The sequence below is a fragment of the Manis javanica genome, chromosome 7, assembly GCF_040802235.1.
Source record: "Manis javanica isolate MJ-LG chromosome 7, MJ_LKY, whole genome shotgun sequence".
NCBI classification, from domain to species: Eukaryota; Metazoa; Chordata; class Mammalia; order Pholidota; family Manidae; genus Manis; species Manis javanica.
This window is the reverse complement of record NC_133162.1, coordinates 8552202-8574417: the sequence shown is the minus strand read 5'-3', so window position 1 is coordinate 8574417 and position 22216 is coordinate 8552202. Positions and strand designations below refer to the sequence as shown.

The 22216-nt window shown below is 46.1% G+C and overlaps 1 protein-coding gene across 29 annotated transcripts in view; it reads left to right on the top strand.

Annotated features, from left to right (window-relative positions):
* Positions 1 to 490: 490 nt before the first annotated feature.
* The window catches only part of LOC108390578 (scavenger receptor cysteine-rich domain-containing protein DMBT1), a 95101-nt gene continuing 73375 nt past the window's right edge, over positions 491 to 22216 (top strand). For 25 of the 29 annotated variants that reach the window (XM_073240181.1, XM_073240199.1, XM_073240188.1 and 22 more), the window contains exons 1-6: positions 12045 to 12616; positions 14519 to 14548; positions 15336 to 15365; positions 15928 to 16242; positions 18031 to 18063; positions 20732 to 20761. In XM_073240181.1, coding sequence (XP_073096282.1) covers positions 12322 to 12616; positions 14519 to 14548; positions 15336 to 15365; positions 15928 to 16242; positions 18031 to 18063; positions 20732 to 20761 — 733 coding nt within the window. In that variant the 5' untranslated portion in view covers positions 12045 to 12321. Of the gene's footprint in view, positions 600 to 12044; positions 12617 to 14518; positions 14549 to 15335; positions 15366 to 15927; positions 16243 to 18030; positions 18064 to 20731; positions 20762 to 22216 lie in introns of those variants that run through there. The other 4 variants (XM_073240204.1, XM_073240205.1, XM_073240184.1 and 1 more) reach the window with 4 other exon arrangements.

Genomic DNA, 22216 nt, shown 5'->3' with positions numbered 1-22216 from the left:
CTAATGGCAGGAGTAAGACAAAACACTAGTAACTCCAATCAAGCGGAATGTAGTAAGCGCTGTAGGAGAGGCACCAAGTGGGTTTGCAAACAGCTGGGTGAAACTGAGAATGTAGTTGGAGAATAAGGGAAAACTTCAAGGAAGGGGGAGAGGCAGGTGTGGGCATTGAAAGGTGGGCAGACTTCAGCAGCTTCTTCCTCTAGGAACTGCCACATGGCAGTGATGCCTGCAGTGACATCTAGGGCTCTTGGTGGCCTCTCTCTCCCTCTCAGTGGCCAGAAGATTCCAGCATGCAATTTGTTTCTCCTTCTATCTCATTTCACCTTCCAGCTGCTCCCCAGAATGCCCCTAATGGGGGAACCACCCTTTCCCCGGTGCAAATGTATGCAGAAAACCCCAGCAGATGAGTTGCCCCCGGCTCTGCCTGCCTGCCAATCCACGCCTGAGAGAGTCAGGTTGCACGGTCCGCCCCACAGGGCAGCTGGAGAGAATATACAGCCGAAACCCCGGTTTCCCAGGAGCTGGAAGCCTTCCCACCATGGGCTGCCGGGCCCTCCCGTGGCTGCTGCTCCTCCAGGCCGCTATTCTACAGGGAGCAGGTACTCGTGCGCATGCCTCGGGCCAAGCTTGAAGGGGGAATCACTGAATTTTGTATGGCTATTCGCACACTGTCCGTCTGGCGGAAAGCTTCAAGTTCAGTCCAGGCCAACAGAGCTTTTACTGGGCTTATTAATGCAGTCCAACCACTGATGAGATGTTGCTATGGTAATCACTGCATGCATACTCAAGATCAGTGCAGGGAAGTTGGGGCAAATGGTTCTTGTGAGCAAAGCACGAGTCAATTTATTGCTCTTTAAAACCATGGCTCTGCTTTTAGGGTTTTGGAGAGAGATGGAAAAGGAAAGAATATTAGCTATAGGATAATGAGGGTTTTAAATGAGGGTTTAAAAAATGCTCTTTGGCTTATATATTGATATTTAGTATTAAAGGCATCGAATTCTGGTCATGATTAATTTACTGTTGCTAAATGGAGTTGTAAAATATACAGTAAAAGAATATCTTAGCCTGAAATCTCGGACATGACCAACTATCTGGACTTGATTCATGAAGTCTTCTAATCTAAAAACCTGTAAATTTCTATTTTTAAAAAATCCATCAATTTGATATTCTTGGTCTTAATCTGTAGTCCTCTTAAGGAAATTTTAACTTAATTTGGAACTAAACTAATTTAAAATGTCTACATAATTTCAATTATTCATAATTTTGTTATTTTGCAGCTTTGGGGGAAAATATTAAAGTTCTTTGTTACTTAGCTTTCCCACTTACACTAAAAATGAAAACTTGGAAATATTCTTGATCCACAAATAGCTTGGAATATAATTTTTATTAACTATTTCACCAACCACAGAATAATGTTTTATTGTAAAGTTTATACACAAAGTCACTCTTTATTTTACAAGTAATTGTATAGATATGTTTATGTCAGCTACTCAAATGTATCGAAATATACTAGGGTGTTAAGAAGGATTTAAGTGATTTCTGGAATCCTTTGAGATTCTGGCCTTTGTTACTCACATCTGTGGCCAGCGAGGTATGAATTTGGGAATATGGCTTTAGGGCCAGAGAAGTCTATGTAATACAAACCCTAACTCTGTACTTTCTGGCCATGTAAATCTGGGCAATTTTTTAAATTTACCTTTGCTGCTGTTTCCTTTCACATAAAAAGGTGATAATTTGTTGGATTTGGGGGGAGATTTAATGAAACAATGTGAATCACTTGGAACAGTGCCTCAGGCATAGAAAATGCTCACTCAATGGTACAGTTATTATAGCTGATATAAAATCTAAAAGGTGTATTTTCGACTGAGAAGAGATGACAATATAGATCATCAGGTGCAGATGATACCATTTCACCATGAAATTTCTGTTCCCCAAGAAGCTAAGATGTTCTTTTCCATATTTCAGTGGTAGGTTTCAAGTAATAGATTCAATATTTTTAACATAGGTAGCAGGAAAGGAGTTCTTTCCTTCAAACTTAGCAATACTCTGCAGGTAAGTACTCAGGAGATTTATGAACTATACCAAATTATGTGGGAAGTGATGGAGCTTTCTGAAGCATAACAATTTTGGGAATTCCTGAGAAATGTTCCAGTTATAGCAAAATGATGCTGACTTTGATGGTGCTTTAAGTAACAAAGACCAGCTTTGAGAATGTAGCTATAGGCATGGTAGAAAATGACCCCTGGAACAATCTCGAATGACTCTCAATGAACTCCGCCCCAGGGCCTTATTTGAAGTGTATTGGGAAGTAGAATTGGGCTATGATTTCATCTGTTTGGAATTAGGTGTCCAAGGATTTAGGATACAGGCAGGTGGAGGTGGATGGACAGACAACCTTCAGTCTGGAACAAGTGAGTTTAATGATATCTGGGAACTGAGAAAAAATGTCACCCTAAAATTCAGTGATTCTCTTAAGATCACACCCTGATAACTACTTGCTGATGTGTTGGCAACAGTGGAGAACAGAACCCTGGGAACAAAGATCAGCCTCACTTCTGGGTTCCACCCACACAGCGATCACACTGAAGGACATTCCTATGGAAAAATCAGTGTAAATGAGGGGTTTTGTTTTATTACACTAATAACTCCTAATTGAGCATTTTGATAATCCAGTTACAACAGTGTGCAACTCTCTTCTTCCTCTGTCTCATCCTGCTTTCCTTGAAATCTGCAGACTTACTGCCAAATGCCAGCACTACTTGCACACTGAGGGCACACATTGTTATACTTAGGGCCCATTTCTTAGCACAGTTCTTGGCACAATAGAGAGCACTCCATAAATACCCTGAACAAATGAATGAAACGCTGTGAGCAAGAATAGCTGCAAATCGTGTCTGTAAGACCAGCTGATGTCTACTTACAGGATCCTCCCAAAAATAAAGAGAACAGGATTATGGAGTTGTTTCCTCTGAGCTGCTTCATCTAAGGATATTTGAGAGGCTCAGTAGATCTTATAGACACAATTTGCAAGTATCAGTTACCATTGGGTCGTTTTCTTGCTGACTGTATGGCTGCTCCTTTATCTTTGTCCCCTTTCTCCAATCCTTTGTTCACACCTGTTTGCCCACCTCCTCCTCCCCCAAGATCAGTGTGGCACCCTACAGTTTATAGGGGAGGGCTCCTGAGCTTCCGGAAGTGTGTGGATTAGGGATATCATATGGCCTTATGGGCTTTTTTAGGCTCCTCAAGCTGATTGCACAAGTCTTACAGACAATAGGGCCAGTGAGACTTTCTGGGAACAACCATCCAGAAACACAACCACAGTTCAGTGCGGGTTTTATGGTATCGGAAGGGATTTGCGAGAACTCATAGACCCCTAGAGCTCCGTGGGTATCAAGGCAACTCACACGGAAAATGTGTGCACAATGGGCACCTTGTTGACCACTAAAGGAAGAAGGGTGATTTCTGAGATGGAATTGTTCCCTGGTGTATGATTTATCTGATAACACCATCCAAGTTAAATAGTTAAGGTAGTCTCTAAACACCACATGTGATCAAGTTACAGTCCCTTCCGCCGTGGCTGTGCCTCCAGGTCCAACACCCCGACCACAGCCCCCGCTGCTGCCCTCACTCCCACAGTTCCCCCAGCATGCTCAGCCCCACCTCTGCTTGTCCTCAGACCCCGGCTCCCATCCCTGTCCCATGGTCAGGATGGAAGCCCACGGTGTCAGAGCTCAGCGGGGTCCACACAGCTGCCACAGGGGCCCTGCTGCTCATCCACTGCTGGTCAGCCTTCTTGCAGATACCCCATCACCTGCACCTACAAGGCTGACAGCGCTGAGCCAGCCACCCCCCCACACACACTCACACCCAGGCACACACACTCACACAGGCACTCAGGACCAACTCGCTTCACTCACCCTCCCCTCTTTGTTCCCAGCCTAGAGGAAGCTCTGTCCGTCCTCATGCCCTGTCCCCAGTGCCATGCCTTCTCTCACTAAGCTGTCTGTGTCTCATTGCACAGCTCTTAAATCTTCTCATTCTAGCTCCTTGTCTCCCACATGCTCCACCAAATGCGGCAAAGCAAACAGACGGAAGCACTCAGACCACCTGCCGTCTCGCCCACTCTCCCAGCCAAGGCTGCCTGGAGCTTCTGCAGAGCAGTAGTGGGGGCAGCTTTTGGGAAGGTGGGCTCAGGCCCAGGGCATCACTGTGTCACATTTGCATTGCACGTCGCATGAGATTGAGAAGCATCCATCTTCCATATCAGAGGGCAGGAGCCTGGTTTCAACCCCCTGCCAGTCACTCATGGACACTCCTCTCCACAGCCGCGCTTCTTGCCAAGTTGGTGGTGACCTCTTCCTAAGCCCCTGCGTGCTGGCTTCACCACCAGCTCCTTTCCAAGGCTGCTCTCTTTAGCGGGGGAATGTTTACCTGCCTGTAACTGCTGTCCAGCAGCCTCGGGCTGTCAGCCCCTTCACGGCAGCCACCCCGACAGCCATTCCTGCACACAGACCCTCGCTCCTCCTCGGCTCTGTGACACAGCCTCCTTCTCCTCCTCGCCCCTCAGCTGAGCCATTTCCAGCATATTTTACTCCTTCATGTCCCTGAAGTCTTTGGCCTTCCCTCTTGCACCTTCCCCTCAATGATCTCAGGTGCTTTCTGGCATCAGCAATCACTTCTCATCACGTGACCTTGCCAAATCACCTTCCGAATCTCATCTCTACCCTGACCACACTCTGACCTTCTGGCTCATCTTCCCCCACCTGTCACCGCCGCAGTGAACCCCTTTGCTGTGACATCTCCCATCCCCCCTCTTCCTCCTCCTCGTTACTTGACCAGTCCCAGCCCGGCTACCTCCAAAGTGTCTTTCTCAGCCTCCTTAACCTCCTCCCTTGCTGCCACCAGGCTTATACTCCATCCTCTTCTCTACCGACTCCTAAAGCAACCCCCCCACCTTTGAGTCCATCCTCCACATCACTCTGGGTGATCATTTCACTCCTTTCTTCAAAAACCTCAAATAGCTTCTGTAGCCTATAAAATTAGGCCTGAGGTACTTGGCCTGGTAGTCAAAGCCCTCACGATCTGTTCCAAACTACCTGTCCAGCTTTACCTCAATATTCCACCTGTCACCCTTCCGATTCCCAACCCAGCAGACCACTCAGCCAATGTACAGCCCTAGGAAATGTACCTCAGGAACATGACTTTGAAATACTGTCAGAGACAAGATGTCCCTCTTCCCCTTCCTGTCATCACAACTGCTCCCCACCAACAGCAACACCCTTTCTGGGATTCCCATGTGTGGCAAAGGGCAGATGAGGCCTATTTTATGGGGATGGCACCCAACGGGTTGAAAATGGCCCCATGACATCATTACTTTCCTGGAAACCTGCTGGGGTGGGGCTCTGTCAGCCATGTGGCCGCTGACTGTATCCAGTGTTGACTGAAGTCCTGAGGCGGTGGCACCACAGGGACCTTGGCATTTCCCCACCTGCAGTGAGTGTGTCAAAAAGCTCTTCCCAGTAGGGTCTGGCACCCATGCATTTGGCTTAGAATAATTTGCTCTACAGTGTCTTGAGCAGTTTGTCCACTGAGACCCAAGCTCACTGCAGAGGGGGGCAAGCACATGTGTGCTTCAGGGAGGCCAATAAAGCGGGAGCTCAGCTACCAGCTCTGCAGCGCCTGGTGCTAACTGCTGGCCTTCCACAGCCAAGCCAGACTGCCCGCCCTCGGGGACTGCCAGTCCTACAGGGAGACATGTGTGGAAATTCCCTCTGACACCTTGTAGCCTCCTTCACTCTTGATAGCACAGCAAGGATTGCATAAAGTCCAACATGAAGCTGTTTCATGCCTTTTTCTCTACTCCCACCCGTGCATTTACCCTCCTGAGATGATCTTCCCAGACAGTTCCAACAGCCCCATGACTGGCTTCCTTGTCTATCCCCATCTCCGTTCCCTCCATCTCCCAAACTGCCATGAGAAGCCTAAGTCTCCCTCCCTTTGCTCCCTAGGGAGCCAGGCTTCCATGCGTGATGTATAATGCCCGTTGCCGTCTGGCTCTGCTGAACTCTCCGGCCCAGCTGTGCTGTGCATCCTCCAGCTTCCTACCTGCAATCTGGGCTCACCTCTCTGCAGGTGATTTCCTCAGTGTGTCTTGGGGCTTCTGCACAAGGGATTCCTTCTGGCAGAAATGCCATTCTTCCTGCTAGCCTGGCATGATCCCGTCTACATTTAAGACCCATCATGAGCGCCACCTGCACTGGGAAGCCTTTCTCCTCTGTCTTCTCTTTCCACAGCATGCCCTTACTACAGCCTCTAGCACAGTAACCAGCCTTGTTACTTTCTGGCTCTGTCCCCTCACTAGGCTGGAAATATCCTACAAGCAGCCAGAGTATCTTATTCATCTTTGGATCCTACACCTGTGCATGCTGGCAACATAAGTGCTCAGTAAATATTTATTGGATTCAGTAGCATCCCTAGACTTTAGCAAAAGTCCCAAGAGAGGAATGAAGGACGTGCTGGCCGAGCGGCAGAAGCAGCTCCCCTCACCAGAGACAACCCACGAGCAGGCCCACAGGAGAACGCTGGTCATACTTGTTGAGTTATTTGAGTATTTACCCATTCATAGGAGGAAATTCGCACCTGTATGAATGAGGTGGGTTCCTCTGGACTCAGTGGAAGGAGTTTCCAGGCAGGGCCCAGGGTCAGCACCCAACAGCTTGTTTATCTTCTGCTTTTCTTCTGGGGTAAGTCCTCAGCCAGTTTCCACTCAAATTAAGTTTGGAAAGTTGTGATTCTCACGCTAACTAAATATCAGGAGAACCCTTAGCAGCTGAATTGCTAGCCTCCTTTCTTTCCTTCACATGCATGGTGATCTGTGCTCTTGCCTAATGACATGTCAATTTAACCTATTTTTCTCTGGTGTTACATAGCAGTGGCCTTAAATTTCACACATATGTTTGGATAACTGCAGATGCTCAGACCTAGAAGAACAGGATCTAGAAGAGTGACTGGAATTAAAATGCAAATAAAATTTAGCCCAGGTTGGGCTACCAGGGCTGAAGGAAAAGGCCACGGATCAGTACCCCTTCCTGCTGAGGCTGAGACAACACATAGCCTACATTTGGATAGTGGCTCCACTAGTAAGGAGCTATGTTGCCAACAAGTCCCTTAACCTTTTAAGGCCTTAATTTCCCCACTGATAGAATGAGGATAGTGAGAGCATTGAATGCACAGGGTTTCTGGAGAATTCAGTAAGATAATCACAGCGAGCGCTCAGCCAGTGGCCTGTGCCTCTCACATGGTGAGGACAGCTCCATCTGTCCACTTGCTCGGAGCAAAATCCTGGGGTGGTTCTTAATTCCACGTTTTCTCTCACATCCCACATCCAATCAACCAGGAAGTCCTGTTGGCTTTACCAGAACCATCCAGTGATGGTGCCACTTCTTACCATCAGCACAGCCACACTTGGACTGGGCTCCTATTTCTAGCTTGGATTCCTGCAGTAACCACCACTGGTCTCCTGGCTTCCGCCCTGTCCTCCCCAGTCCATTCCCAACACCACAACCATAGAGATTCTCTTAAAGCCCAAGTCAGTTCCCTGCTCCAAGCCCTGCAGAGCTTTCTCAGCTCACTCAAGGCAAATGTCAAAGGCCAAGAAAGCTCTCTGAGGTCTGTCCCCTGGTTACCTACTGTTCTCAGCACATACCACCCTTTCTCTTGCTGCTCTGTGCATGCTACTCAGTCCATCCATTGTTTCTGGAACATACTGGGGTTCTTTGCCCTGGCTGTTCCCTCTGCCTGGTATGGCCTTCCCCAAATGTCAGCAGGTCTAACTTATTTGCCTACTTCAAATTTTGCTCAAATATTATTTTCTCAATAAGGCTTATTTTGACTATCCTAATCCCTGTCACCCACTCTTATTTTCTTAGCACTTATCATTTTTAAGATGCTATATAATTCAATTATCTATTTTCTGTTTTGTTCATTTTTTGTTCATTTACCAGCCCCCTCCTCTAGAATGTAAGCACCACAAGGGCAGGGGTCTTTTTCTGGTTTGTCCAATAATAACACCAACAGCCTAGAATAGTCCTTGCCACATAGTAGGTGCACAGTGAATAACAGCTGAATAGATGAATGTTAAGTGTTTAATCAGTGTCAGCTTTTTATTTTTTTGGAAATACATGGTTGAGAAATTATTGGGTAGAACATCTAATATATATTCTCCAACCTAAAACTATTTTCTTTCATTTGGAAAAGGAGGGCTGGTTGCCTTCTCTCAAATGCACGGCTGCCTCAGTCTGGCAGTCAAATCCCACTTCCACTCTTTTCCATTGGTAATCAAATCACAGATTTTTTTGTGTGTATAACAATCACCTGGGAGTTTGTCATAAATGTGGGCCAATACCCCACAGATCAGTAGGTCTGGGGTAAGGCCTGGACATTCACATTTTAAGCAGTTTCCCAGAGATTCTGACAAAGGCATTTGAGGGACCAATGTTGAGAAACACAGTTTTACACTCTATCTGCCCTCCTTCTGTATACCCGGAGCTGCCATCACAGCCATGCCCACGGCATCTTCGGGCTTTCTCACTAGAGTCACCTGGCCCCAGTTTTCTCCCTACCTTTGTTTCTTGCCCACCCTTAGCTACCCCAGCACTGTGCTATCCATCACGTCCCTTCTCTGAGTCAGAATCTAAAATGGCACCTCGGTTGTCCCTTGAAAAGTCCAGGCTTCTCTTCCTAGCATTCAAAACCCTTACGAATCAGTCTTTCTTATTCATCCATCCTTAGGCTCATTCTTCCTCCAACACAGAGCCCACTGTTTTCAGCCAGATGACTCCCTTACTGATTCCTGTATAGAAAGGTTCATTCCTGTCTGTCCACTTCCTCTAAATTGAGCCAACTCATCTGACGCCCCACACCATTAATTCACTTGTCAGTCACTTAGTGAGTGTCCAGTAGGTTCCAGGCACTGATGGGGAGAATGGTCCCTTCCAGTCAGGATCTTCCAATCTAATGGGGGAGACAAGACAAACACAGGAGCCCTGAGTCAGCAGATATCCAATGAGTCACAGAGATACTATCATATGCCGTTTGATTCCCAGTGCTCAGCACATAGTACCTACTATGTGATGTTAAACTTGAATGAGCTGAATAAAGACTTTGGGAAGTCAGGATTCCAGTTGGGGGAATCAGAAAACACTTTATAAAGGTTTCCAGTTTGGGATTGGTCTTGCTTGAATGGCTAGGATATCATGTTGATATAGGGGGTTATGAAATTCCAGGGAATTCTAGTAACTCAAGCCCATAAAGTCATGGCAGAGCATGCGGCTTCTTTCTGAGGGAGAGAGAACAAGCCATCAGTAGGAGAGGACCTGGAAAGGGTGCTGTGAATCTGATGATGGAGGGTTTCGAAATTCAGACGAAGAACTTTGGCCTTTATGCAGTAGACGCTCAAGAACCATAGTAGGCAGGGGAATGACCCAGTAAAGGGGCTTTTTCAGATGAGTTGACAGATGACATGGCCTAGAGTGAAGAAAAATTGAATTAGGGAAGTTGATTTTTTTAAAATTATCATGATAGTCCACACACAAAGTGAAAAAAAAAAAACCTGATTCAGAGTGGCCACAGGTCATTTGGATGACAACTGGAGAAATTCTGCCTTTTTTCTGGAATGACTGTCCGCAGTCCAGTTCATCTTGCTGGGCCTTACCGGCACACATCGCGGGACTTCCGATAATCTAATGAGATGATGGGCGTGACCGTGCTTGGAAAAGTGTCCAGCGTGTGTGGACATGAGAATTATTGCTCATGCAGAGGAAAGGGTAAAAGGGACATTGTAAACGGGAGAACTGACCTGATGGGGGATATGGGAGGTGCTGGGGAAAAGAAAAGAAGTACGAGGGTCAGGAATGTGGGAGGCCGGATGATTCAGTGGCAAGTGTCCGGACTCTGAATCCCAGCATTGCCTCTTCTCAGCTGTGGAGCCTGGGAAAGTGATTGACTTCCGTAGCAATTCAATGTGATGGAAATAATAATAGAGTTGTTTTCAAGTCAACTCCAGACAGTAAGTAACGGGGCTGCTCTGGGAGATGCTACTTAGTTGTTTGCCCAAAGACAATGGTTAGCTCAAAGTTACTGCACCCACCAGGAGGACTTGGTAACCCAGAGAGATAGCAACTGCTGTGTTTACGCGGAACAGCAGCCAAATGTCCTACCCCTTTCCAGAACGACCTTAAAAAGTTAAATCCAAACATGTAAAATTCATGAACTAATATGAATTAAATAACTCCCAAATGGAAATTCTATAATAAATAAAAAGCAAAAAAAGAGGAAAATTTTTATTCAAAGAGACTCAGGAGATATTGAAAATATCACATTAAAACCAAAAAGCATGGTTGCACTTGTATGTAAACTGTAGCTTAATTAAAGAAAATGCTTCTAAGATTATCTACAGATGGCTGAAGATGCATAACAAAATCTACTGGCTGACACAAAGTTGGAATAACTGGTACAAACGCCAACCTGAGTAAAAGGAAGTTGTAAGACCCAGTACACCCCAAGCCAAGGGCTTAAGGAAAAGTGATTCCAAAACATTTGGCTGCATGGCAGAATCACTTGGATTCTGTTAAATATTCAGATTCCCAAGTCCCATTCTGCTGAGGCTGTGAGTCCCTGGGTTCAGAGTGGGGCCTGGGAAGTGGCTGATTGATGCAGGCTGTGTTGGGTATCCCTACCCGGGAGGTTATTTTCCATCTTCTATTCGGAACACCCAGCTTCTCACATGGCTGATGCATCTCAGGTTGCTCCAGGAGGCACATAAGAGGACCCAGAGAAAGGCCCTGGAAGGGACACCCTAAGAGAAGCACCATGCAAGGCGCACTTGCGGCACAGCCAGATGGTGAGTCACAGCCAGACGATGCCAGATGATGCGCTCAGCCTGGTGGAGGCGGCTGCAAGGGCTGGCGGCTGGCTGTGCAGGGCAGAGGACTCAGGGAAGCTGCAAAGGCCCCGGGGATGGACTTCCCCACCCAGCAAGGCCAGTAGCTCATCCCGGGAATGAAGACGCTCCATGTTTGTTTCTACTTAACAAGACAGGGGTGCCTTCAGATCTTTACTTAGTTTCATGGTTTTTACACATTAAAGACTGACTTCAAAGGTCTCTTTCAGGAGCCCTTAAAAGTTGGGGTGTCTGATAATCGACCCCAAGAGCTTGTTGAACATGCAAACAAGGCCGCACCCCCAGAGAGGGGTTGGGCGCCAGGAATCTGGGTTTCAGCGTGCCTTGCCAGGGACTGGAATGACGTGGGAAGTGTGAGGGCCACACCTTGAGACGCGCTGCTCTGTGGCCCCTGGGAAACAGGCAGCAGGCCCCCGAGCAGCCCGCTGACAGCGCTCGGGCAGCAGCTGCCATGGGACTTCGGAGCTGCCTCTTTGTCTCCACAATCACTCGCTGGTAAAACGGAGACAGTAAGAATTACCAGCACCCCAGGGCTCCCTCTGTGCCGGGCACTTTATCCGGACTTGGTTCTTGAACTCCTTTGAGGCGCGTAGGATTGTGCACGTCCCCACTTCACAGATGCGGAAACCGAAGCCGAGGGGCCCACACAACCCGCAGAGGCGGTGAGAGGGGCTGAGAAGCAAACCCACAGCCCACGCGCCGCGCTCCGGAGGCTCAGCCTGGGCGCGCGTCTCTCCGGCGGGAGAATGACGGGCAGGGGGCGCGGCGAGGCAGCGGGCGGAGCTTCTGGGGACCGCGCCTGGGCGGTGACTGGGACGCAGTGAAAGTTCCCCAAGAATCCAGCAGCTATTTCTTAAGCTGAGATACCGGGGAGCCCAGAGCCTGGGAGTTTCGATCTCCTTAGGAACAGATGTTCTTGCCAAAGTGGGTGCGAGGATCCAGAGTGAAGTGTTCATGACAAAAAGAAAGCAAAGCCGAAGGGCGCGCCCCAAGGCTGACCTCAAACCTAAACAGGGGGCCTACTGAGATCTGCCCCCCGGGAAGGAGCTGGGGGCGCGTCCTGCCCACCCCCCCACCCCACCCCCACTGGCGATGGGACCTCAGAAGCTGCCGCCATTGTCCGTACCCTTCCCTCCCTGGAAAGTGGGGACAGTGAGAGCCTACGAGGTGGTCGTGGGCCTTAAAAGGATGTCCTTTGTAAAGGGCTTAGTCCGATGCCTGGAACACAGGTGGCCCTCGAGAAATAGCACCTGTTAGTGCAGTGATGATGTGGCGAGGAAGACGATGACGCCACTCACCAACACGCGGGGGTTCCGGGGGGCTGCCTTTCTCCCAAAGACTGGCTTCCCGTGCAGCTCATGGAAGGTTCCGGAAGGTGTTCTGGCCGCATCCACGTGTATTTTGAAGGTGTGTGGTGCACGGTGTGCGACGACCTGTGGGACGAGAATGAAGCAGAGGTGGTGTGCCGGCAGCTGGGGTGCGGAGCCGCCGTCGCGGCTCCCGGAGAGGCCCACTTTGGCCGGGGATCTGGCCCCATCCTTCTGGACAACGTGCAGTGCTCTGGGACCGAGGCCTCTCTGGGGCAGTGCTCCCATGCCGGCTGGTTCACCCACAACTGTGGGCACGGGGAAGATGCTGGCGTCGTCTGCTCCGGTAAATGTCTTCCTCTCTTCTCGGAAAGCTGCGTTTTCATGTTTCCTTCGTTTCCTCAGTTTCTCCCTGACACCACCGGGTACCCTAAATCTAGCCCCAATCTTCTCTCATCTGTTTGAGAACCAATGGTAATCATTGGAGAAGACTTAGTCCAACCCCAGGATGGGCTACATTTTGTGGGTCCCAGTGCAGAATGAAAATGTGGGTCTCCTTTTCCAAAAATTATTAAGAATTTCAAGACAGCGAAACAGAGCATTAAAGCTGGGGGACGGGTGGGGCGAGAGGGTGGAGTGGGGGGTGAGAGGCCCTAAGCCTCTGCAGGAACAGCTGGCTTGCCTTCTGGCACACCCCACCCCCTTCCTCTCAGTGTGGCATTTTGTACATCCAGTTAGCTTTGTCTAATACAACTGGGGTAATATAATAATAACCACAGTGGTGGCTCTCCTTCCTCTCCCTGCACCGCTGTGAGGAGAGACACCTGTGAATCCCGACCCTTAACCTGTCATTCCATATTCTGAGGAGCAGGCTGCCAGTGACGCTGTGCCTGATATTTCTGCTGTTTAAGGACATCCGCCTCCCAGAAACCAAATAGCTGCGTCTCAGATACAACCTCGGATGGTGCAGGCGAGGTGTGGATTGGGGGCAAGCGGAAGCCTCCTCTTTGCTCCGCAGCTGCCGACAGTGGTAGAGTCGGAGGAGTTTGCTCCCCTGCCGCCCAGCTCATTTCCCCCTAATCTGACTAGCCAGGAAGCGGTATCTGAGCCGTCATCAGCGGGCCCAGAGCCAAGGACTCGGTCATTACTGCAGGAGGCTTGGAGGTCCAGCAGTGAATACAATGTCCCTGTCCTGTAGGATCGACTTCCAGACTGTTCCACATGCCAACACTATTGCACATGTCACAAAGCAGCAGATTCACTTCTGGTGACAGCAGGAACCAGCCCTGCCCAGCTGGGACCTTTCTTGAGGTGGCTCTGTCTTGAGAACTGGTTAAGGAAGTGGAGGAGAGTTCCGCTTCTTTAACGCGTCATTCCCAAGACCTGTCACCAGCCTACAGGGTAAAGGTAGTCCTCAACGGAGCCCTGGGACCCACCTTGTGGTTGGCCCATGCCAATGCTTTCCAGAGTCCTTCCTGTAAGTCCTCGGGATGGGCAGGATTGGGCAGAAGGCCCCTTTGCCTCCTCTGGGCGCTCCAGGCAGCCTGAGCACGGGGAAAGGGGACTCTGCCTGTCTCCTAGGCAGCATATCCTTGGGCCAAGCCCCTTGGCAGGGAGGGGGAGAGGGAGAGGGGCTGAGAATGGTCCAGTTGGCAAGTCATTATCACTGTGAGAGAATAAGTGTTCATGGATTAACAAGTTCCAGTGGTTCTCACATGCCCCAGACAGCACAGCCCAGGGGTGCCCACTCTAAGCACAGACTCTTAAAAATCCTTTAATCTTAAAAAGTCACATGGAGTTTTACTTCCAAACTGTAATAAACCCATATTTTTCTTAATATGAAAACAATGTTTTAGCTACTCCCCATAAGGTAACATTGGTTACCTAAGGTGCACATTAGGAAGATGTGCCTGTGGGTGTTCCCAGCACCAACCTCAGGATGCAAACAGAAAAACCAACTGCAGTTGAGTATACTGGGCTCTTCTTTAGCACAGAGTTTAGATGAAGATGTTTGTATTACAATTGAATATTGACAATAGTAAAAAGTAAAAAAGTCCTTCCTTCCAAACTTCCTCTTTGGAACAACCATCTCTAAGACTAATCCGAGGCTGAACTTTTTCACTGGGGTCATAGCAGTGGGACAACAGCTGACCTTTCCAGCAAGTGTGAGGCATTTCAAAAATTTTTTCATCTCAAATGACATTGAAATAAGCTCAAGTTGCATCCAACTTTCTTTTCTTTCTTATAGAACATGACTATGAAACATCAGAAACTTTTGGTAAGAATCACACTTTAATACATTATTCATGGAGCTTCCACAAAGACCCAGTCCTCTGATTAAATAATACAACCCACCGGGAAAGGTAAAGGAGAAGTGAAAACAAACAGTGAATTGGATCAAAAGGACTCAACAAAGGGAAAAAAAAAACGGGGAGCTTCTCCACCTTTAACCATGCAGGAAAGATTTTTTTTCCCCAAACTGTTTCTCTCTTATTGCCTAAATAAATGTACTTTAGAAAATTATGGACTGAGGATATGAATATTATTTAATAAATTATCACTTAAAACTATACTTGAACTAAAACTGGACTATAGAAAATCCTAACTTCAGATGCCCTGATAGTGCCTGTGAGTCTGGACAGACCTGGTATGCATCTCAAGGGACTGTGCACCTGTCTGTCCCCATCCAGGAAATTCAGAGATGAAAGGAGAAGAGTTCACCCTTTCTGGTTAACTCAAGCCCTTCACCACCTTCCTGAGAAGTCTCTCTATGAGTGCCAGAGGAATATACTTCTATATGCACTTGACCCCTTTGCTTTCCTGACAGAAGGCATGTACCCACAAACAATCCAGTTTGAAAGAACAATGTGTGAGGGACTCCAAGTTGTCCAAATACACTATAAATTTCTCACTGGCCACTGATCAGAAAGAACCTACCAAATATATTCCCCAAAGCATGCCCTTAGCTCAGTGTCTACTCTGTGAGGTCATCCCATACATGCGATGCTCCCCCATAAACTATTTTGTGTGGTGGTAACACCTCATTTCTTTCTCTCTGCTCTTAGACACTGAGATCCTAACACCATTTCCTGGAGGTGAGTCCAGGTTTTCTTAGTCCTCATTTGGTGTGGTTTGGTGGGTCCTGTGCTTCTAAATGGTGGGTAGGTCTGCAGCCTTACAAATATTACCAACTAAGTGAGTCCATCTGGGGATTCTCTGCATTCACCTGACTCAGAAACCTCAGCACATTGGGGAAGCTCTGCCCTTCTCCCTATTCCTGTCTACTTAACTCCTTCCTACTATCCTTCCAAGCCTTAGATCCATAATCACTTCTTAGAAAAGGCATCCTGGCACCCCCAGCCCCATTATGCACTCTCAAAACATTATAAACATTTCCCCTTTTGCTTCTTAGCACTTTACATAGTTGTAAACCTGAACTGAATTTTGGATGAATGTGACCGCCTCCTCAGTCTCCTCAAACTAGACTGTAAACTCTGACAGCAAAGAGCAGGTCTGTTGTGTGAACCACAGTCTCCAACATGCTCTCTCCTGTGACTCAGCACGTGCTCAATAAATACTTGTTGAACAGTGACGCAAATGGCTTCATGCAAAATATGTTCCTTCTCCTAACATGCAATGTTTTTGTATCTTTGAAAGACTGGCCGCAGTTGCAACTGGTGAATGGGTCAGGCAGATGTTCTGGACGTGTGGAAGTTTTCTACCATGGCCAGTGGGGCAGGGTTTGTGATGACCAATGGGACATGAATGAAGCTGATGTGGTGTGCCGGCAGCTGAACTGCGGACGGGCCCTCACAGCTCCGGTTGGGGCCCCATTTGGTGAAGGCGAAGGAGAGTTCCTGCTCGATGATGTGGACTGTACGGGAACAGAGAGTTTCCTGGGAGAGTGTCCTCATGCCGACTGGTCCATCCACAACTGTGGTCCTGGGGAAGACGCCGGTGTCGTCTGCTCAGGTAATGGTCACCTTCCCCTCCACAGCGGCACGTCTCATTATGCAGACGGCATCTCCACTAATCCCATTACACCTGTGTAATTGTCGACCACCTCTGACACTTGTATGAGCCCAAAGTAAGGAGATATGTGTAATTTGAAAGCTTCGACTTGACCTCGGGAATTTTCTGGCTACAAGACGTTCAAATGCATATTTTGTAGAGAAAAGTAGTGCAAGATATTGGTGGTCCCATTACAAGGACTCCACTTCAAAATGGTGAAAAGACAGCACAAGTCAACAATGACATTAGCCATCACTGAGTGTGTTCTACCTTTCTTGGGGACACTGCAGGGAACTAAGAAAGTTTTCCCACTGCTAGTTTGCAGCCTCATGAAGGTGAAGACTCCATTAGTAATTAGAATAGCGCTGAGGGTTCTCCTACTGATTGTGAGTCCAGGCCATGTACAGCCAATCACAAGTCTTCGACCAGTTAGGAATCATCATGATCGTTTTAGACAATGATTTCTCTATGTCAGCACTGTTGACATTTGGGCCACATAATTCTGTGTGGTGGGTGCTGTCCTGCACACTATAGGTTTTCAGACATTGTCAAATGTCCCTTGGAGGTGAGGGGTAATGGAGAAGAGCTGTCCCTGATTGAGAAACACTCTTCTACACATACAAATGAATTTGCACAACACATGGGCCTAATATTCATTGTACTACCAAGGCTAAAGATGTGTGTACATCAATGAGAAATAAAGGAAATAATGTAGTGGGTCTACAGTAGTGAACTTGATCACTTGCTAAAAATTCCAATTGGACACAGCTAGAAAGATTGTATCCAAATGACACTAATGTAATTCACTTTTAAAAGTCAATTCAAACCACTCAAATACTGGTGTGTGTCTGTGGTATGTGTTCGTTCTCATTTTTGTTTGTTTCTTTTTTTCCCCTTTGATTTGTCTTTATTTTGTTTTATTTTACTTTTGGGGTTTTGTTTAGAATTTCATCAAAGCACTCTATTCTGTAAAGCCACCGGGCTCCACCTGTTTCATGTGTAGGATGAATGTTTACAGTGTGGGAACAGCAAAGCCACAACTAGGTAGAACACACATTATGAGACACAGTGTACTAATAAACATTTACATGTTTGATGGTTAATTATGGTCATCTGAACTAAGGAGCCTCAACATTTTTACTTCAGGGAATCATATTGTTTCATTTTTATAATTTGCTTTGAACTGAAGCATCTCTGGAAACAGCTGCTCTTTTCTAAAGTAGATCCTTTCTTTTTTGCACACATTAACAGAGGCTGAGTATTTGAAGCCTGCAAGGGGGGAAGTTCATATTTTGCCAACCTGATGTATTTCATTCTATGAGCTACCTGGGCAGGGAGCAGGTAAATCACAAAGAGAAAAATCGAATAAATAGTCAGAGGGCTAGGATTGCCATATTTCAACAATCACTATTTGCCATTTCCACATTCCTGGCCATTAAGATGATCCTGCCATTTTGAAAATGCTGTTGGGCCACTTTCTTCCTTTCAGAAGAGTTGGTTTTATTTTCATTTCAATCATAAGGGCTTTAAATTTTCTCTAGTATTGATATTTTTATCCAATGGTGTGTTTGTTAAAAGCATTATTCCTACCAACCATGTTAAAGAAAAAACTTGGGAAATTATTCATATAGCTTACGCAACTGTTCAACATAGGCCCTTTCCCACTTTGTGGGCTTGGTGTGGCTGGTGGAGGGAATGGATTCTTTTACATAATAACAGCTACTGAATTCCCACCCTCTCTCCCTGCAGAGAATGCTGAGGAATCACAGCCAATGCCCCAAGGTAGGAAATATTTTCATGTTGAATTTGCAATATTGGTCCTTACTTGGTGAAAATTTTTCTTTTGGCTTGAATTGCTGAACCAAATTTTGAGGGGACAATATAACATATATGTATATGAACTCTCAGTTTACCGGTACTAGAAAACTGATGTGTCCTGAAACTAATAAATCCAGTGGGAACATGTTCAAGATAGGCCTGTGTCCTAGGCAGGTGTGCTCTGGATGAGGGAAAAATGAGGGTTTGGCAGCAGAAGGTCTGAGTTCAAGTTCCATCCCTGCCACTTAATATGACCTCAGCAAGTTGCTTACTCTCTCTTTTAAAACTGGGATTAAAAACACTTAACTTTGCAGAGTTTCATCTGGGTTAAATGAGTTCATATATATTGAGTGATAACGGAAGCAAACTTTCATTGAATGTTAATGATATTCCAGGCAGACCTTTACCTGCATAATTATTAGTTATTTAATTTTCCAATACAGGAGTCAGCAACTCTTTTCTGTAAAGGGCCAGGTAGTAAATAGCACAGGCTTTGTGGAGCAGGTGTTCTCTGTTGCATTTACGCAACTCTGCTACTGTGGCATGAAAGCAGCCATAGCCACCTGTAAACTGATGTGGATGCCCCATGTTCCAGTGGATTTTATTTACAAAAACAGGGGCTGAGCTGGATTTGAACCACAGGCTTTAGTGTCCTGATGCCTGCTCTGCTAAATTAATTCTAAGCACTGTGCATGAATGACCTCTTTAATTTTCACCACCTCATAAAGTAGGTACTACTCTAATCCCCATTTGATGAAACTGAGGGATAGAAAATGTAATCAACTTGTCCAAGGCCATGAAGTTAGAAAAGGGGCACAGCTGCTAATCTGTTAGAGCCTGTGAAACTTTGCTTGGCTTTTATGAAGAGCTGGCATTTGAACTAGACTATTCTGCCCATTGAGTTAGTTTCTCAATCCAGTCTTTGGCTCCATCCTTCTTCCTCTGTTTCCCTCACGCCACACAATCTATGTATCAGAAAATTCTGTGGGTCTTCCTTCCAAAATATCTGCTGAACCCATTAGCATCCCCCAGCTCCATCCCGCCATCATCCAAAGCCCCGTCACCTTTCACCCACATTATGGCAACAATTTTCTAAGTAGTCTTCTACCTCCCCTCTCTCCCCTCCAACACTCATCATCTATTTTTGTCACAGAAACCAATGGACTGGTAAATTATAAATCAGACATTCCCCTTACTCAAAACCCTCCAAAAGCTTTCTATTGTATTTGGGACTAATATCCCAACCCTCCACCAGGGCCTGTAAGACCTCACATGGTCTAGCCGTTGTCTGTGTCTCTGATCACTGAGAAAACCCTTCATCTTGCCCTGTGTGCTCCCCACTGGCTTCTTTCCCATCTCTTGTAACTAACAAGGTAGTTCCCTCCTCAGGGCTTTGTACTGGCTCTTCCCTTTGTCTGGAATGCTCTTCTCCCAGATTTTTCCTCAGCTGACTCCTTGTAATCAGGTCACAACTAAAATATCATTCCTTCAGAAAAGATTCCCCTAAATATACAGTCCAAAACAGACTCCCGCTCAGCCACCTATTTTACCAACCTGTTGTTTATCTCTTCATTTCACTTACAACATCTGAGATCGTCTTTATATTTTCCTGTTGTTCACCTGCTCGTGTGCGTCCTCCGCACCCCAGTCCCCAGAAAGTAAGTTTCGTGAGAGCAGGAACTTTGGCAAGTTTATGTCAGAGCCAAGGACAGTTCCTGGTACATAATCAGTTCTGAATAAATACTTACTGAATTAAAAAAAATAGACATATTCCAATATTCTGCCTCTCCTATAAAATTTCAGTTGAAAACAATTTATTATCATTAATATGCTCAGTATCCTTAAAAAAATATGGTAACTTCCTTTAGGAAGGTACCAGTTATCGGACAGTGATAATTCTATCATGGCCATTATTCCATCTCCCTTCAAATGCCAGAGCTTAACTGAATAATTAATTCAAATAATGATCTGAGGGTATTATTGGTTGGTTGGTTATTTTTCTATTTATTTCCCTTCTCTCCATATGGTCATTAATCTTGTATTCTGTTTTTCTGGTCTTGCTATGCATATATATGTATTATGCTGTCATTTGAAATCTGTGGCAGGATATATATTTATATGTATATATGCACATACACCTATATATATGTCATTTATATATTATATAATGTATAAATGCCACAGGATGTAACAGTCTAAGAAGCATTCACTAAGGGCCCAGCAGGCATGCATGATGCCACAGTATCCTGAGAGGGGCATGAGCTAAGAAAGCAGCTCAGATGTGGACATGCCATGGTCACCCTCCTTTGGTCCCAGTTGGGCACCACTGCCCTGGACAAGGAGGTGGCCTCAAGTTCCAGTGGTGACTGGCTTGCACTCAGTGTGTGGATATTCCAAACAGCTAGTATCACATGGTAAAGCTAGTATCTCTAGAGGCTCTTGAAAACAATCAAATCATTAAATACTTCTGAGAGCCCAGTATGTCCAAGGGACTGTATTTCAACAGGAGTTGACTGTATTTTACATTGCATAGTTTTAACCTGTCACATTAAGGATTTGTTGAAAGTCAATAAGTAGTTAGGGTAAAAGTTGTTTTATCTAAGAAAGTATTTCAATTTATTTGTACCAATAGGTGATGGAAATTCAGCAGCCATATTATCAGGTAGGGAAACATTTTTGTGCTGTTTTCCCCTGAACATTTCTGATGACCCATCCAAATGCAGAAAAGCAATAAATGAGAGAGTTACTGTTATTTTACTGAGTGGATCATTATAACCTGCTCGTTATTACAGAGTCAGGGTATTGCCCCCTCAATAGATACACTAACTTCTAAAAAAAATGGATACCAGTGCCATTGTCTTGAATAAAAATGGGAAAAACCATTTAGAATGTTGTGGTTTTGTACTTATCTTTAAGTTTTTCATTTTGGCTGCTGAGTATCCGAATTCTCAAGTTCTATAAATGATATGTTTACAATTTTTTTTTGAAGGAAGCGTCATTGATCACACATACTATTTGCTTTTTGTAAGAGTTTCCCACTGCTGCTATAACAACTTGCCACAAACAGGGGCTTAAAAACACAAATTTATTATTTTGCAATTCTAGAAAGTCTTACTGACCTAAAATCGAGGTATCAGCCAGGCTATGTTCATTCTGGAGGCTTTGCAGGAGGATTACTTTGCCTTTTCCAGCTTCTGGGGGCCCCTTGCCTTCCTCGCCTCATAGTCTCATTCCTCCATCTTCAAAGCCGACAGTATAGTGTCTTCAACTTTCTCCCTTCTGCCTTCTGTCTCCACTTGTAAGAATGATTGCATTGTTGCAATGTAATTGTTATAAGACAATAACACTGTTACCTTGTTACAATGTTAGTGTGTTGTTACGGTGTTACAGTGGTATTACACTGGTCCCCCAGGAAAATCCAGAATAAGGTCCCTCTCCTAAAGCAGCTGATTAGCAACCTTAGTTTCATCTTTAGCTTTAATTCTCCTTTGTCATGTAACCTAACATATTCACAGGTTCCAAGGACTAGGATGAGGACATATTTGGGGGGCTGCATTCTGCCTCCCACACTTACTTATTACGTACAGTTCTGTAGTTGCTGCTGCTCATTGGCACAGATATGGACACATTGCTCAGAACATACATTGAAATATGGTAACTTAAACAGCAAACAGAGACGAAAGGCACAGCATAAGGGGGATAGCATCTACCCAAGTCAATACAAAGAGATAAGCAATGGGTGTCCACCCACTGTGGTGTCTTCTGTCAGGTTCCCTTAAGGGTATTGTAAGGAATTCCCATGGTCAGACATTGTGAGGAGTCAGATCTGGAGGCAGGAGAGAACATGGCCTGTGGGTCCATCAGGAGGCGTCATGCTGGGGCAACACATACACCACAGAGACATGTCAGTAACGAAGCAGGTGCAGAATGGAATAAACAGAACAAGTGATAAAAGTACCAGGGGGTCCTTAGGGAGAATATTTAGACCCAAAACATATCATTCTTGTCACAAAACATCAAGGCTGGGAGAGAGCGGGCATGTGGATGGTAGAGTGGAACAGGACTGAGGATCAGTGGCAAACAGGTGAGTTGGCATTTCCATCATTTACACTGTGGT